General features: G+C 38.6%; 1 protein-coding gene across 1 annotated transcript in view; it reads right to left on the bottom strand.

The window, feature by feature from the left end:
- Positions 1-1,700: 1,700 nt before the first annotated feature.
- Positions 1,701-18,382, bottom strand: part of PANX2 (pannexin 2) — a 31,877-nt gene continuing 15,195 nt past the window's right edge. The window contains exons 3-4 of the mRNA XM_075208903.1: positions 4,342-5,793; positions 1,701-2,441 (exon numbers count right to left, since the gene is read on the bottom strand). Coding sequence (XP_075065004.1) covers positions 2,074-2,441; positions 4,342-5,793 — 1,820 coding nt within the window. The 3' untranslated portion in view covers positions 1,701-2,073. The remainder of the gene's footprint in view (positions 2,442-4,341; positions 5,794-18,382) is intronic.

The following is an 18,382-nucleotide window of genomic DNA, read 5'->3' as shown; positions in this document are numbered from 1 at the left end:
TGAATAAATCTAAAAAAATATTTATTTTCTTACTATCTATTGCTATATAGTGGAAATGATGTTTCTATATAATATACATATACAATGGAAAAAAATGAAAGATGGCTTAGGACCCAAAATCTAGTGTGCCGTCCTAAATTAGCCACACACATGCCAATGTTTGGAAATTCAGTTGCTCAGCCTGGTTGCCAAATGACCAAGTCTGTACATACTTTGGCCTCACAGATTATGGCCAAATTGTTCAGATGACTGCACACACATACTGAAACATATTTGTTTATGAATTGATGAAATTCATTCGCAAGGATAAAATGGATAATCTCACAAAGTACATTCATTAAATGATGGCATAATGTAGAAAACACTATGGTCATATCCCCATATTTTTTTTTTTTTTTAAAAGGGGGCATTATGTTGCAAAATTGTTTATTCTAAACATATTATGGATATGTGTTACAAAGATCACCGCACTAAGTATGTCAATGATATCTATGATCAATAACCCCTGTATAACTGAACATTAATTAGTTCCTAAATTAATCTTTTGGATAGAGGGTGCACCCTTACACTGATAGTTTAGGAGTATAGAACAAAGAAAAGAGTGTATAAAGGGGCACTCTGGGGTAACCCCGGAGTGCCCCTTTATACACTCTTTTCTTTGTTCTATACCTCTAAACATATTATGCCATATACTGTGTAGAGCTCCCTTTATTGATTGAATGAAAATCTACATGTATAAGAACACAGGCTTATGTGCAAAACTACCTTTTTGTTCATTAACTTTTCACACCTGGGACTGTGTGGGTGACAAGGGGCAATCCACTACAACTGGAGGAAACGAGATATGATTCCACAGAAATAGGTATTTCCCAGTAAGGGTAGTCAGCAGGGTAGGGCTGGCAAATGTAAGCCCGGGGGTCAAGACTTGACTCAGCAGCCTATTAGGAACATTTTAAAGGGGACTCAGTGACCCAGCCCAAAGTAGCCCACTATGGGATTGGCCCAGGGGGCAGATGCACCCCCCCCCCCCCCTAGCCCAGGCTGCCCCTGGTAGTCAGGCTATGGAACACTCCATCAAGGGAGGTGAAAATGGCAGATCACTAAATGGAATTAAAAATAGATCAAATGAAGGAACAGTAATAGTAGCTGCCAGTGTTGCTGTATTCTTCTGGATCAGCACAGCTAAAATTTATAAAGCTCGAATTTCATAGATTTGTATATTTTCTCAATCTCACCAAGGCCAGGTATCCACTAGCATGTAAAATATATTTGCATGCACCAGTTACTAGCATTAAGGGCTCACTTGAATTTCCCTCTGGGTTTCACCAATATGTTTACCTATGAATGGATAGAACAGAGCACAGAAAGAACACTCGTAGCTATGGCAACAGTACATACAATGGTTTCTAGTGCCTCTCCCATTTATATGCATTTTACCAGTGGATATGAATTCTTACTAATCTTCTATGTCACCATGTTTTGCAGAATACTTATAGAAAATTAAAAGTAACATTAATCCTACCTACAAGTATATATTAGCTGTGTATTCATATTAATGCTATATGTAATGCAAACAATATTGCTTTTTCTTTTAATAATTGTAGCAAATCCTTTACAGTAATTGCACATTTGAAATAATTATCTGAATTTACAGATGCAAATAAGATTAAACAGTAATTAAATGTAAGGTCACATCCAAACAAAAAGTTATTTTTTTGTTCCAGAATTTATGGTAAAAACTACAAATACCCATTCATGTTGTATTTGTAGTTCTCCTATATCACTGTGAAGAGCATTGTTACAGCATTAATCATTACTGTCAAAGATGGACATCCCACCAAACTTGAATATAGCCTAGTGTTTGCAAACTGCCTGAGTGTCATGCTACATTTTCTAGTAAGAATGAATGTGATTTGTTGTTTACACAGCTGATTACATGGAAGAATCATCAGACCTCCCGGATAGTGGTGACAAAGCTGTTGATGAAAGCTGCTGCTTGCATATTTATAATTAATTTAATTGTCCCATGCTCATGCAGTGAGTTTGCATGGAAGTTTGATGCAGCTATCAAGTCTAGTAATCTACTGTACTTATTATGGCCCTAGGCTCTTCATAAGGGGCCAACATAACTTGCTTTGGTGGTATGACTGAAATGATATCTGCTGGGTCGGGAGAGGAGTGATCCCTATCTATTAGAGTGACATTTTCCTCCCTGCCCTCATATAAAGTACTAATGTGGAGTAAAGGATGAGTGGGGTTACGGTTAAATACAGACATTGGCTCCGGCTTGACCTGACTGAGTGTAACACTTGACGTGGAAACTGCTGAGCTCACCATGTGACTTCCACATGTGAGAAATGTCCCAGAGACAGAAACATCTCTACAACTCTCAGATAATGGATGATTTTCTTTCTCAATAATTTTTGAAGATTTTGATGTATCTGTTAAAATAGAAAAAAATACAATTTTACATTCTTAATCTTCAGTTTTACTGACATTCAGACAACACTCTACAATATTTAACAGCTACGATAACTTTTTTACTAACTTCTAAAGCAGTTATAAATGTAATTTACCATATACACCATAGAATTACATTACACTATTGGATCATCATCATCACCATTTATTTATAAAGCGCCACTAATTCTGCAGAGCTGTACAGAGAATATTTGTCATTCACATCAGTCCCTGCCCCATTGGAGCTTACAGTCTAAATTCCCTAACATACACAGACAGACAGAAACACAGACTAGGGTCAATTTGATAGTAGCCAATTAACCTACCAGTATGTTTTTGGATTGTGGGAGCAAACCGGAGCACCCGGAGGAAACCCACGCAAACACAGGGAGAACATATAAACTCCACACAGATAAGGCCATGGCCGGGAATTGAACTCATGACCCAACTGCTAAATCTAACCTTAGGAGTGTCCACTTTCCATCCTGTGGCAGTTATCTCAATTCATGGTGGGACAAGTATAACCATATAACCAGAGCATGTAGAAATGTTGGATTTTCTCTAGTTGAGGTAACTAGGCAGAATCAGTACATAGTTTTTTCCTACTAAATCTTTTATATGTTTGTGTATATATCTATCTATATATTAGTTACTTTCCGTTGTTTTTTCTCTCTAAAAGACAGATCTTCTCAACACCACCATCATCAATAACAGCACAAATCACAATCGCAATACACATGCAAGCACCAACTACATTAGACATACAAATGAAAATGAATACACTCATTCAAATGAAAAATACCCATTTGGTCTAGAGTGCAAACATGTTGGAAAAATTAAGCAAAACGGCAATACTGTATTCCTAAAAAGTTCAGCAGAAGCAATTAAAATGGAAAAGAGTGGGAGGGTTGGTTTGTGTGATAAATTATTCTATAAGCTGTCTTTGAAGAGATCATCCAGTCTAAAATAGATCACCATATTCTTTCCAGGGAGAAACATACACTGACAGACTTAATTCTTGCCAAAGATAGTCACACAATTTAAGATCTAATTCTGTGGCCAAAGAAATCATCATTTATGTGGCCATCTTAAGACTTAACATATTCTGCTCTCCTGTAGACAGGAGACCCTGCCATAATACAGGTCCCTGGTAACAGTGCAACAGACTGTCAGAAGCCACCCAGTTAAATGTTGTCATTAATGTGTGATTGTATGGACCACAGCATTTTCCTCTAGGACCTAGCACATAAGAGATTTAAGCCTGAAGCCTCTGACACCTTTTGCTACAGCACTGTCTTTAGTTGTAGCTTTGCACCAGATTTGCAGTAAAGACACTTTAGTTTATCAGCTACTGTTAGTGCCCTAACTTTGGGCTTACGGGGAGATCTTGTAATTTACACTATACAAACTCTGACTCTCTACTTCAAACCACCTTCATTATTCCCACCTACGTTTCATCTAAACCAACTATATTAAATTATCTTTGTGCAACTGACACTCGTTTAATTTCTTTTTTAAAATCTTATGTACCTTATGTCACGGGAATAAGCCATACAATTCACTCTTCATGAGGTACTCTACAAATCCTTTTTGGTAAATTTACTAAAACTTCTAAAAAGGAAAGCGGACACATTGCCCATAGCAACCAATCAGATGTACTAGATAAATAATAGCTAAAATCTGATTGGTTGCTATGGACAATACCTCCACCTTCCTTTTTAGAAGTTTTAGTAAATCTACCCATTTATCTGAAGATTTCCTCTAACTTTTCATATAGCACAACTATCATTCCACCAGCCTTATACCTAATCTACACTCACTGGGAGTAGTCTGTGGGTAACTAAGTGTATGGTTGGTTGTATATGGCTATGAAGGCCTTACCTTTCACTGATGTTGAAACGTGTATGATCACACTTTCCTTTTGGTTTAAAAAAACATTCTCTTGACTTTCGGACATTGCAATAGGTGCACTTTCCTGTGCTTCTGGCTTGGGCTTTTTATTGCTAAGAACATAAGGCTGGACATCCAAGGAGAAGTGTCGAGCATGTTTCTTCTCACTGATGTGACTTGCCATGGTGCCAGCATCACTTTTCTGAGATATAGACTGTGGTGAGGATTTAGAAGAAGCTTCTAAGAGTGGAGCTATTAAGGTGTCTGTTGCAGTTTTTCGCCTCACTGGCTTTGGCTTTTCCAGTTTAGTATTTTCAACTTTCATTATGGCTAATTGTTCCTTAAATGGTTGGGGTAGAGGGTTGCTACTTGGGATCCACTTCATTTTCTTCCTAGGACGCTTTATAACAAGCTGCTCATTGACATCAATATCTGCTGGATCTACACTGGGATCAACTGTTTGAATCCCAGCATCTCGCATTGTGGGCGTGGCATCATAATTAGACTGAGCTAAGGCCGCGAGTAATTGGCGAACCACATTGTCGTACATTAGGTCACTCTCATTGGTAATGAAATCTAGGCGGTTTAAGGATTTGATATGGTCACGGTTTTCATTGCAAAACATGGCAAGAATATTTATATCACAAAACTGTGATTTCTGCCACTGCTTCTTAGTCTTTATACCAACTTTGTTTAATTTGTCAAAAATGAAATTGGACTTTCTGACAATGAAAAGATGTATTAAATTTACAAGGATTATTAAATTCATTAAACTAAGAAGAAATATATCAACTGAAGCGATAATTCTTTGGAGTTGAACAGATGGCAACTTGCAGTTTACCCTAATGTGTAATTTTGAGCTACTAGTTTTAAGATGAGGCTCTCCTAGTGCACATGTGAATTCATTCTGCTTCTGGGTTGCATAGTAGGTACTTAAGTAAGTTATTGGTATGATACTTAAAAATATAATGAGCAAATGTCTTGCTAAATATAGCTTGGCTAGAAAATTACTCCGACCTCGTCTTTCCAGATACTTTTCAAAGAGATTTTGTTCAGGGCTTTTTTCCTTTTCTGCATTCTCTATAATCTCACGCTTTTCTCTTTCTGTAATACCTGGACCTTTTGACTGAATTTGCTTTTCAATTTTTGGTGCTCGTCCCTCTGCAGCTCGGTGGTAGCAGTTGTCAATTTCTTGAAGTAGAAAGTTCAACTCTGATGTCAATCTTGTTGAGGCGAGGAACTCCCATCCCAGGGCAGGAATATACATGATTCCAGCGAAGGCCAGAAGAGCATACGGGAGGAATTTGTGCTCAAACAATGAAGGCCATTGACTGACATTGACTCCTGGTAGTGCATCTTTAAGTTCTGTCCAGCAATATCCTCTGGCGTACAAGGCTTGGTCTCGGGTGAAGTTGTGGGGTGTGTAGCAATATATAGGCTCCTCTGTATAACAGAGAGAAAAGTCACTGCTGTGGGTTTAACCTACAAAAGAAGCTCTGAAAAATAAATACATTTATGGTGATAGAATGTTTTGGTTAGGTTGCAATTAAAATAAGTATAATGGCCATACAAATGTGATATTCTATTTACAGCATATGTGTACGTATACAGAGGCCTAAATCCTGCCTAAATAATCATTAATGTATGCAAGACACACCAGTGTTGCCAATATGTTTGCTATAATCTCATTCCTTTGTAATAGTCCACACTCACACTTACTCTACACTCTCCTTTACTACCTATAGGTCTATTATCTATAGTCCATTGTCGGATTTGTGGAAAAGCTACATAGACCCAGACCTAAGACTTCAGCATTGCAGAGTGATATTCTGCTGATATCATTTTTTTTCAATTGTTTATGTTTTCGTTCTGTATATTATTAATACATATATATATATATATATATATCAATCTATCTATCTGTCTGTCAGTCTCTCTGTCTGTCTGTCTGTCTGTCTGTCTGTCTGTCTGTCTGTCTATCTATCTATTCATTCTAAACATTCAAGCATGGTCTTAATTAGAGCTCATTTGTTTCCTTGAATTTATTTTATACAGATAGCATGTATGAGGGTTGGAATTATAAAAATGATGTGGGGATTTGATAAAGAGAAAGTTGACCAAAGGGAGGAGGGGAACAAAAAAATGCAAATCTGTGCTTAGATATGTCCACGTCCCTTATCCTTAGGTCACATTAATGTCAACCTGACCAATGAGTTACTGAATGAACTAACCTGGGCTTAATTGATTACATGATGAAAGTCTTATTTTAATTTAATTAAGGATTGATGATGATAATAATAATAATAATAATAATAATAATAATAATACTAATAAAAAAAATATTAAAGTATAGTTTGGTCAGAAAGTCTGTGCTATTTACATACAGGTACAAACCCAGAAATTTCAGCAGTGTATTACACAGCAGAAATGGATGCAGGAATTAACATTTCAGTAATTAACATAGAGGGGGCAGGGTCTATTATGACAGTTACTGAATTAATTAATTACTTCATGTTGATTCCTGCCCCTGATTCTTCAGACAAGATACTACTTAGTGAGTCAGGAGATCACCTATATACATACAGAAGTAGACAAATGTCTCCTGGATGAAATAGATCATATCTGTGAAGTCACTAGTTCTCAAACCTGTCATCATGCCTCACAGGCAGTGGCGGATCTACTATGAAACTAATGAAGCTTAAGCTTCAGAGCCCCTAATCCCGAACGGTCCCTGAAATAACTTTTTTTAAGCCATTTTCTTTCCTTAGAGTGCATTTTTCAACAAAATCGATAGATTTTTAAGTGTGTGTAATTAAAATAAGGTTATTTTAGTGATAGAACCATAAGCCAATGGGTTGAAGTAATTGAAAAGGCATAGGGCAGAAAATTTTTGTTCACTCCAGTGACTTTGACATGTGAGATAACCAAGTATAACAATTTTACTCTAAATCTGAGATGTAGTGGTTAAATGTTTAAAAAAATTTGTTGTGATCTGCCATGGAGCAACCCCATTGAAAAAGATAACTGTGGTTACCCAGACCTCTTTGCTGGTGGGAAGGGGTTCATTGTATGGCCCATTTTCATGGCCTTTACCCCACCACCCCGTTCTCCGCCATTAGGGCCTTGAGGTCCTTACAAGGGCAACAAGGCCTTTTGGACGTTGTAGGATGTTGCCCTATTGTTGCTGGTTGCAAAGAGGCTCCCATATCAGTTCAAGCCTCAGGGGCCCAAAAATGTAGGTCCGCCACTGCTCACAGGCAAGGCATGTTTTCTTGTAACAGGAGCATAAGTGAATTGATAAGCGTTCGACAATATAAAATTTCTGTTTCTGTGAGCAAATCAAAAAAACATACAATGCTGGTGATATCCGAAAATACGTCTGCAAACCACTGCTTTATTTGATCATTTCAAGATATATAACACAATTGGTAATGTGGCCAATATCTAATTATAGTTTGATACATTTCCAAATATTTAATAGTGAACATAATGGAGAGATGTTTAATCATTGTTGCTTTCCACTAAACAATTGTGACGTGGACACAGATGGTAGAGAACTCAGTTGTTATTGTGTGCATGAAAACATCACACAGAGATATGTATTATCAAAAAATAATACATATGCCAGATATTTGTGCCATCTGTTAAATCATAAAGGATATCCTAGTGGAAATAAATTTAAGTTATATATTTCATTAAAATGCTATTTTTGGATCTCATGAGCAGGATGTTTGGAACTGAACAGATTTGCATATCCTTATTTGCTATATGCTTATACACTAGGGGCCTGATTCATTAAGGAACTTAAATTAAGAAACTTCTAATTTCATGTAGCACACAAATATCAACTTTAAATTTCAGTGTACAAATAAGCTATCAAATAAGCTAAGTATTTGTGTGCTACATGAAAAAACAGTCAGTATTTAACTTATGTGCAAAACAGAAAACTAATTTTCACCCCTTGCATTGTAACATGGTTTTGTCCAGGAGACTTAAATAAGAAGTTTCTTAATTTAAGTTCCTTAATGAATCAGGCCCCAGGGGTATATTTACTAAACTGCGGGTTTGAAAAAAAAGTGGATATGTTGCCTATAGCAACCAATCAGATTCTAGCTATCATTTTGTAGAATGTACTAAATAAATGACAACTAGAATCTGATTGGTTGCTATAGGAAACATCTCCACTTTTTCAAACTCGCAGTTTAGTAAATATACCCCTCCGGATCAGTATAACCAAAGTGCAAATACTATGTAACTATTTTGTGACATCATGTGCCTACTCCTTCTGAAGTGTGTCTGAATTGAATGAGAATATGCATGGAAAAAAAAATACTGCGTCTACAGGAGTGCAAAAGCTTGAACTTGCTTATGGGAGTAGTAGCTATGCACACTATAACAATGTGCTACCCTGTGAGGTGCAGTGTGATTTAGAGTGTAAGTTACACCTTACCAAGCCACGGTGAGTATCTACACTGGTTTTATTCTCAATATCCTCTTATTGGCAGAGAGGTAAGGGGGGTTATCGACAGCTCACAAATGACAACGGTGTTTTCAAAGAATTATGCTTTATTCTGGGGGAAATTCCCAGACATGAACTTGGAGACTTTCAATCGTGTAACTTCAATATAATCAGAATCCTTTACATAGATAATTACATAACAGTAACTAACACATTTATTTTACTTATCTAATCATATCAATAACATTTGTATGCAAGAACTGGACATAAAATCAACATAGATGTAGCAAGACAATTATAAACACTGTTTCTAAGAAAATTACTACGCAGTAAACATTATACTGTTAAGTCACTACTGAATGGTTTTAGGACTCCGCTGTACAGGTGGTGCACATGGAAGTTATTTTCTGATTATTCAGTGCTGCTGTCTGTTGTCAATAAGGAGTTATCAGCAGGGGATGTAAACTTAAAGGTCAGAGTCTGTGAAAAAGGTTTGTTTACAGACCTTTTTGTATCTCTTTCAGCAAGGAACTCTCCTCTCACTCTGTCACTCTGTGCCGACAGATGCAGCCTGCGTCAGCAGTTTCACTGCACTGCACTTTTTTCTCTGCCTGTCACCTCCATTCCCAACAAAAAGAAAACAGGTTCTCCTCCTCAGAGACTCCATACTTTCTCCAGAACAGCTCCTTCCAACTGCCTCAGGGGTCATCAGTTCAGTTTTAGCCCCTACCCTTGTATTTCTATGTATCATCTAGCAATATTGTTCGGCTCTAATATTACCACTGTATATGTGAAAGGATCAAAAGTCCCTCAAACATGTATATGAGTAGTGGCAACTGGCAACACACATCAGTTTCTTTAATGTACACCCCGGGAGTACTTAGGGTTTGGCTGGGGTATCACAACAAGTGTAGAGCAATGTGGTTAAAAAATGAAAACACAGTGACTAAACTGAGCAGTATTGTACAAGAAAAAAGACTGAAGTTTAAATTTATGAAGTAGTGGTCCTAAAGCAGAAGTAGGTTAGACTTAGTGACATTTTCCTCTTTTCACCATACGTATTTAGTATTATACAAAAACCTGCAAATGTAGGTTCATCCAGTTTTTGTATTTTTTGTTTTGTTTTGTCTAAGACCAAGAACAGAGCATTCATCTTGAAATGAATTGAGAAAAGACAACTAGGAGGTCGATTGGTCATTGACTTATAAGGCTTAATACCGGTGAAAACGGCTGTTTGCGCTGGAGAAAGGCTGTTTTATTAATTCCCTAAATTTAACAAGCGACTAATGCTGGAAAAAATCCTAGATCTTAAACCATATCTCCCATATAATCTTGGTTACTGTTCTCCTAATAGAGCTTTATAGGGACAGTCAAAGCTTACCTGTTTGCTGCTGGACCTGAAAAGCTAACACCATCTGTGGATGGCATTAAGGAACTGTCTGCATGATTTTCAGCTCAGTCATAGAGGAGAATCATCATTGAAGAGGAAGGTTTCGCTGATATGCCTGACAGGATACACGCTCCTTATCTTTTCTCCCCAGCAATAGGTGGTAGTCAGAAAACTGGCAGCGGACATGCTCAGGATAGCATATTTACTAAAGGCGCTGCATAAATCAGTTATTCCCAGAGTTACTCTAGCTCTTTGGAAAAGGAATTATGTGTAATTGTAGAATGCTATGTTTTTTATATAGAATATGTTTATATAAAAGAAAAAAAATATTAGTATACTAATTATTAGCATACTAATTATTCTAAGGAAATTGGTGGATATTGAAGACATTCTATCTCTCATTTACCCATGAAGGTTTGTTTAGTCTGTCTATGCCTAGACAGCCATGCAAACATGACTGACTATTAGGGATTTGAGTTTTACATTTGCCAGGCATACAGAGCCAGATTAAGGGGGGGTTCCCAGGGACCGGGGCACTCTCTCAGACTAGGTATTTCTGTCAGTTGGGCACTGCATGTTTCCTGATGGCTGGCCTCTTCTCTGGAACCAGCCACCTTTCTTCATGTGGATCACAGACTGGCTTCTCCCTCCAACTATGCCTCCTCTTCTGTTTGGCCGCCTCCTTCTCCCAAGCTGACACAGGTCACATGGGACGTGCATCACCTGACTTAAGTGCCGTCCAATGTGTGCAGAGGTGCAAGAGAGGCAGACAGAAGCGTCTGCCTCCCCAACACAGTGCGGATTGAACAAGGTAAGGTAAGTATTAATTTAATGGTGGTGATGGAGGGTCTCAATGTAATGTAATATTGGTGGGAGGTGTGCTATTAAATTGTTAGTGTGAGTGGAGGGCTAATTATGTAATGGTGGGTGCTATTAATGTATTTGTGGGGTGATGTTGGGCTATTTAATTTAGTAGTGGGGCCTATGAATTTAATGTGAGGTGATGGGACCTTTAATGCTGGGATGCTTTGGGGGTTATTATATGAAGGTAGAGCTGGGTTTGTGGAGAAGGAGGGCCATTTACTAAATATAAATATTAATTATTTAATGTTAGGTATTTTGTGGGAAATAGGTATGTGACTGGATCACTATTAAATTACTTCTGGTAAAAATGTATTTAAAACAAATAGCGCAAGGCAATTATTTATGTAATTGCACGTGCACTTATTTTTCTTTATTATGAGATAGGAAATCGTTATCTCTGAGACCAGGGTAGAAAGTTGGTTTTCCTGTTTAACCTTGCTATAGGATATGCCTATTTCTGATGTATATATCTGATACAATGAGCCTGTGTTTACTAAGCCTTTGGTGTATTGTGATTTGGGGAAGGGGCTTGTTGTGGGTCCTTTTGGTGTTCTGTGTGAATATGTATTCAGAACGGTCTGATGAAAGGCCACATGTTAATTAGATCGTTTGATGTGTGAAGGTCCAACATTGAAGGCAGGAACTTTTAATTAAGACTGGCTCCTGGATTCTTTGCATTTGAAAACCATCACAGCGTTTCTAGAATTTCACAGATAAATGTAAATATCGTTAGCTTTGCAATGCATGTAAATTTATGTTTTGCTAAGGGTTACATCCTGATTCTAAAAATAGACTATTTCTGAACTGTATAAAAGATGAGCTGTGTGAGCATGTAAGTGTCCTTCTGATTTCATCATCTGACTTGATCACTGTTACCTCAAACCAGTGTGTGTGAGCAAATAAACCATCTTGCTTCAGAGACCTGCTTGACAACTTCTTCAATATTACTGTAATCCTGTGACCTGCCAATTAGACCCTAAAATCTAATCCGTTCTCTGGCTGATTCTGAGGTTTGGACCCAAGCTTTTCCAGTACCACCGCTGTGCCTGCTACCTGCAACTCTGGTCAGTGTGATAGGCAAGGGAGGATCCATCCACAGCAACCATAGTAAGAAGTCCAAAGTTATCAGCCCAGGTACACCAGCAACGAGATACACTACTAACAGTGACAGTTAACCAGAAGGAACGTGGTTCTGAGCGCCATAAAGCAGTTCAGTGGTGGCAGCAGGCCCATCTCACTGCGGCAGGAGGGGCGTATTCGAAATAGCAAAAGGGAACGGTGGCAAAGTAAGCCCAGCCGGTTCCCAGCAACAACAGACAGGGTGGCATAGGCGGTCCTTCCTGTCACAAGGTATATTTCTTAAATGAGAATACTATTAATGTAATGTTTGGCCTGGTTGGGGGAAATAGTTATATTATTTTAAATGTGAATACTATTAACCTAATGATGAGGTTGGTTGCACGGAGGACGTCCTACATTAAATGTGAACTCTATTGGTTTAATGCCGGGGCTGGTAGGGCTTTCTGAATTTCATGCACCTGTACATTCCATGACTCAGACAAGCAGCAACTAAACTTAAGACACCAGCAGCAGCAGGTGGTGACAGCTGAAAGAACAGTTAGGAGAGTGCAGAACAGTCTGACAACTGTCCTAATTCTGGTGGGGAAGTCTCAAATTTAGGTGCTTAGTCTGGATTTTGTCCAACTGCAAGGTGAGTTGGGAGCTATAAGAAAAGTACTTTCTTATAGTACGGCAGAGAAATGATAAATAGGCCCCTTTGTAACTATGTGTATGTGCTACACATAGTTTCATGTTATTCCTCTGTACAGGCTATAAACAAACTTAGGGAGTCATGTCTACTACCTTTTTTGTCTGCTCTCTGCTATGTTTTCAGTCCTTTCTGGACCTGTTCCAGATGCCCAATGATGGTATGCCCTTCCCATATCCATTGCCATTAGGCCATACCCAAAGCTACCAATTTGGCCTCACAGGAGCTGTTGGACGCAAGTGGGGTTTTTTTGTACACAAAATACGCATTTTTGTACTGCACATGTGCACAAGAAATGCGTAAGCACAAGTCCCTATGCATACTCAGACACATCTTACATATCCTATGCTGTACTCTTTAAGCAGCAGAACAGAGGAGGGAAGAGGCCGGCAAACATAGGTCAAGTGTAGTATAGGTGTGTTCATGTACTTGCTACCTATGTAGAGGTCGAGACAGTTGCAGATATGCCTGGCAGAAGGTATATCTTTTGTGGTTGCAGGAAACGTGATTATGATGATGATCATCAGCATGATCTTTGCAAGAGTTGTTTTTTTTTGTTTTTTTTTAAATTAAATTTAAAAAGAAAAAAAAGTGTGCCCTACTTGCAAAAGTGGTACCAGCAGCAGGGTTCATAGCCTAGGCTGGCAGCAGCAATTTTGGGGGTATGAGCAGCGTGGGGCCCCACTGAAAAAAACACTACCAGCACTAGGCTATGACAGGCTGGGCTGGTGAAACCCACAGCATGAGGTCCTCCTGCCATATTGTCAGTCAGCCTTAACCCAATCAGCATGGCCCTGAATTCTCTGCTGGTAATGGCTTATTGGAGGTGACACCATGATGTTCGCCTCGCTAAAACTGCAGCTACCAGCTTAGGCCATGAACAGTATTTCTGCCACCACTTTTCGGAAGGAGGGGTGTCGACAATTTTTTTTTTTTTAAATAAAACAACAAAAAAAGAATTATTTATTTCTTTTGAAAAAGACAATATTAACACCCTAGTCCTCTTCATCAAGTTGATGATGATGACAGGCATCTATATACCGTATTATACACTTACAGGGTATGATACACTTTAAACGTATCTTCCTCCAGCATATGTATCTTTACATTAGTCACATGTATCGTAATACGTCATACTTGCCAACTCTCCCGGAATGTCCGGGAGACTCCCGCATTTTGCGAGAGTCTCACGGACTCCTGGGCGAGTGTGGCAATCTTCCGAATTCTGCCCACTTCACTAGGAAGTGCCCCACTTCCTAGTGAAGTGGGCAGAATTAGATCCCAAACGCCGCGATTCCCGGTGAATCGCGGCGTTTAGCCCCGCCCCCTCTGTCAAATGACGCGATTTGAGTCATTACATCACGGGGGCCCCCCGCACGCCCACCTGCTACAGAGAGTCTCCCGGACACCAACTTAAAAAAGTTGGTAAGTATGTAATACGTGCAGCTCAGCATATCCCCATAATTGCAGGATTGTTTTGAATGCATGTTATGTCTATGCTATTGAAGCAAAATACATCCAACTCACCAGGCAGAAGGGAAATAAAATAAAATAAATAATTCCACAATCTGATAAATTTCTTAGATCAATGTCTTCTACTAATTACACCATACAGATACCGTTTATTGTTAGAAAGGCGTAGAATCTAGTGAGTACAAAGGTGAATAAAATATATGTATAAGGCACTCGCTCCTTATGGAATTTCTTGCCACAATCCAGTTTTAAATCTGTTAATAAATTTACCATAACCACCTAATATTGTAATGAATTCTGTCCTATTCAATGGTAATTTTATGTTTGCATAACATGCATGTATCCCCCTTTCTAATGCATCCTTGAATTCTATCTACCTTTGCAGTCACTGCCTGTGGCTACTCATGTTTCTGACAAATAATATTCCAAAATCCTTTTTCCCATTTTAGTTTTTACCTATTGCATAGCATTTAATGTATAAGTGCATAGTTATTACCACATTCTAAATATATAACATACATGTATCTACCATACATTTTTGCATTCTCACAACTAATTTTGCCATTTTATCTAAATCTTTCTGTAGCAATTTACTATCGTGCTCTGTGTTAATAACGCTACATAAATTAGTTTCATCATCAAAGAGTTTACCTTACTTTCTAGGCCATCTACTGGTCTACTGGTAAAAAATGTGAAAATGGTAGGACCCAATACTTATCCCTGTGGTACACCACTTCTATTTTTAGACTAGACTGAATATCATCCATTTATAACTGCCCTTTGTCTAACCAATTCTCAACTAATGTTGATACTTTTTCACTAGGATAGGCCTGGCCAACCTGTGGCTCCCCAGATGTTGTGAAACTACAAGCCCCAGCATGCCCTGTCAGCTATCAGCTGGCATAGTATGCTGGGACTTGTAGTTTCACAACACCTGAAAAGCCACAGGTTGGACAAGTTTGCCCTAGACTTAATCCTATTATTTTATGTACCAGACTGTTACGAGGAATAGTATCCAAAGCTTTTGCAAAATGCATATATATATATATTACCTCATATATATCACATCAAGTGCACTATCAGGATTCATTATGAAATCTTATAAAAGCAGATCATATTTGTTAGCCATGACCGGTCTGTCATGAAACCATAATGATACTGTGTTATCAAATTATTTTCTACATTCTTCAATAGCTCCAGTGGCTTCCATTATATGTATGCTTGGTGCTTACACATCACCTTTTTTTAATAATACTTCTGTGATTTAATTTTATTTATGCATGGTGCTTACATAATACTTTTTTGCCACATAGTCCAGGTTACTTGATATTGTGTCTTCAATTTTCATTATAGTTTTACATGATGTTTATGCATCTTTTTATTTTTTACTGAATGTTGCACATTTCACTTTTTCAATGTATTCTCTGGTTTATACAATAACATGCCTCTGTAATACAAATGGAATGTGCAGATCTCCTTGTTACAGCATTTTCTTTAGTTATAGACAGAGCATATGAAACTGAACATAACTTTAATGTGAAATAAATTAATTTAGAACTATTATGCTACAATTGTATTAAATGGAATATTCTAATATGTACTTTTGAAGAATGCTGCATAAATATATATTTGCTTCCAGAAAGGATTAAGCTCAAGGAGTGTACCGTACACTTGGTCTACAACCATTTGATTCTCACTAGAGATGTTTCAATTATTCAAACCTTTTTGAAATGTTAAAAAATTTGTCCAGTTAGAGAGACTCAATTTTTTAATTTAGCTACAGAGAATTTACTCTTTAGCTGATTTGCAAACCAGTTCACAAGGTATGAGCAAATCCTGTTGTTTTTTGACAACCTGTAAGAATAAATCAGCACTGTGTATGTTTTTTACATACTGTATTGTATCCATCCGGCCTGTATGTCTCCTTAAAGTCACATTTTCATTACAAGTGAAGGTAGAATAAACTTGAACTGTATGGATTTATGGATGCCAGGAACATGTCAAGACAAGAGTATGAAGGCTGCCAAGGAGATCGAAGGCTGTAAAAATGGACACATTTTATCCAAGCGAGCAACTCTTGTTAAAAGTGTCATGGTGCATACAGTCACAGAAGATATGACAGATGCAGGGGAGGGCTGGCAAACTTTAGCCCGGGGGGAAAGACTTGACTCAGCAGCCTATTTTAAAGGAAACAAAATGCAGGTGGCCCAGTGACCCAGCCCAAGGTAGTCCACTATGGGACCAGCCTAGGGGCAGATGCCCCCTGCCCCCCAGCCCAGCCTGCCCCTGGACAGATGTCAACACAGGCACCAGTCAAGTATATGAATCTGTAATTGCTCCACAGAAGGCAACCTGATCCTAGTGACGATACCATGGCAGTGCCGGTGATCCAGCAGAATAGGTTCTGAATGATGCCACTTTCAAAGAGACAATTTAATACCAAATTCAGAAAGTTGCCTAAAACTATGTGTGACAGATATCTACTTAATAAAAATAAGAGAAGTTATCCCTGTAATATCCTGGAACAAATGGTGCCTGTGGCACACATGGACTTGCCTATCAACAAAGTGATGTTGGGACAGTTTGGGACCAGCTACAGTTGAAGCTATAATATGGTTGCAGAATATAGTACTAATCTTGCTGATCAGATGTCACGATATTGAAAAGTGGGAAACATCATACCTTTCCTTCTCCACCTGTGAGCAATTCATACAACTGATGAAGTAGTAAAACACAGGGCCCTCTTAAGAACATCTTGGGCCCCTGGGCACAGCAGTGCACCGGGGCCCCTATATATACAAAAAAAAATAATGATTATATATATGGGCTCTGCAGCCCAGGGGGGCCCGTCGGAGTCAGCAAAAAAAAAAAAACCCTGAAAAAAAAGAAGAAAATACTTACCTTGCGGTCAGTTGGTGATCCGGCTCCCTCCATGGTCTCCTCCTCCATCGCGCACCGCAATGGATGTCAGGCGGGCGTGATGACGTCACGCCCGACATGCACTGCAAACGCGACGGAGGAGGAGACCAGGGAGGGAGCCGGATCGCCAACTGACCGCAAGGTAAGTATTTTCTTCTTTTTTTTCAGGGTTTTTTTTTTTTTTTGCTGACTCCGACAGGCCCCCCTGGGCTGCAGGGCCCTCGGGCACCTGCCCATTGTGCCCAATGGGAAAGATGGCCCTGGTAAAACAGATCATCAAAGCTTCACAAATATCTCTCCATTAGCATTAATTTAACACCTGACGTTTCCAATGTTGACAAGCTCTCCTTTCCACTGACATACGTTAAAGAAGATGGCTTACCTGTCAAACGTTTTCTTTCATTTCAAATCCTGGTCACAGATCTGAACAGCAAGCTGAAATAGTACGTGACAAGCTTAAACAGTTAGATCACAACATCAATAACTGTCAAGGACAGTCGTATGACAATGCCAACAATGTCTTCGGCCACTATAGATGTCTGCAAGCAAGAATAAAACAAATAAACACAATTGCTATTTATAGTCCATGCCCAACACATTCTCAAATCTAGTGGGACCGTGTGCAGCTGAGTTCTTTAAAGAAGCTTTTGCTTTCTTTGACCTTCTACATCATCTAAATGTAGTTTTCAAAGCATTCGTGAGCTGGTGTGAAGTTTTACAAAAACACTGGTCTACAGCTTCTTATACATTAACCCTAAAGTAATTTTTGTAGACACACTGGTCAGTCTAAACTGGAACTTTGAAAAAATAATGAAGACATTGTTGGAGACACTCTGCTTAGCTCAACAGGGCATCTATTAGAGTCTAAACTGGAACTCTGAACAACTAATGAAGGCATTGTCAGCCAAAGAAAATAGACCAATGAAAACCCTGCAAGTCCAAGAAGACATGCAAAAAGACTTCAGGATGAACACATACTTTGTTGTGTGACAGCCTGATATCTAAGCGGTAGCAGAGAAAATCAACATAAAATATGTTTTTTTGAAAAATTAGGATTTAAAGGCAGTGGAAACATCTGCAATACTACAGCAGGCAGAGAAACTCAGGATGCTACAGCACAAAAGTGAAGTACACTTAGATTTTACATGTTAGTACAGAC

Source organism: Mixophyes fleayi, chromosome 4 (assembly GCF_038048845.1).
Source record: "Mixophyes fleayi isolate aMixFle1 chromosome 4, aMixFle1.hap1, whole genome shotgun sequence".
NCBI classification, from domain to species: Eukaryota; Metazoa; Chordata; class Amphibia; order Anura; family Limnodynastidae; genus Mixophyes; species Mixophyes fleayi.
This window is presented reverse-complemented; position numbering and strand designations above follow the sequence as displayed.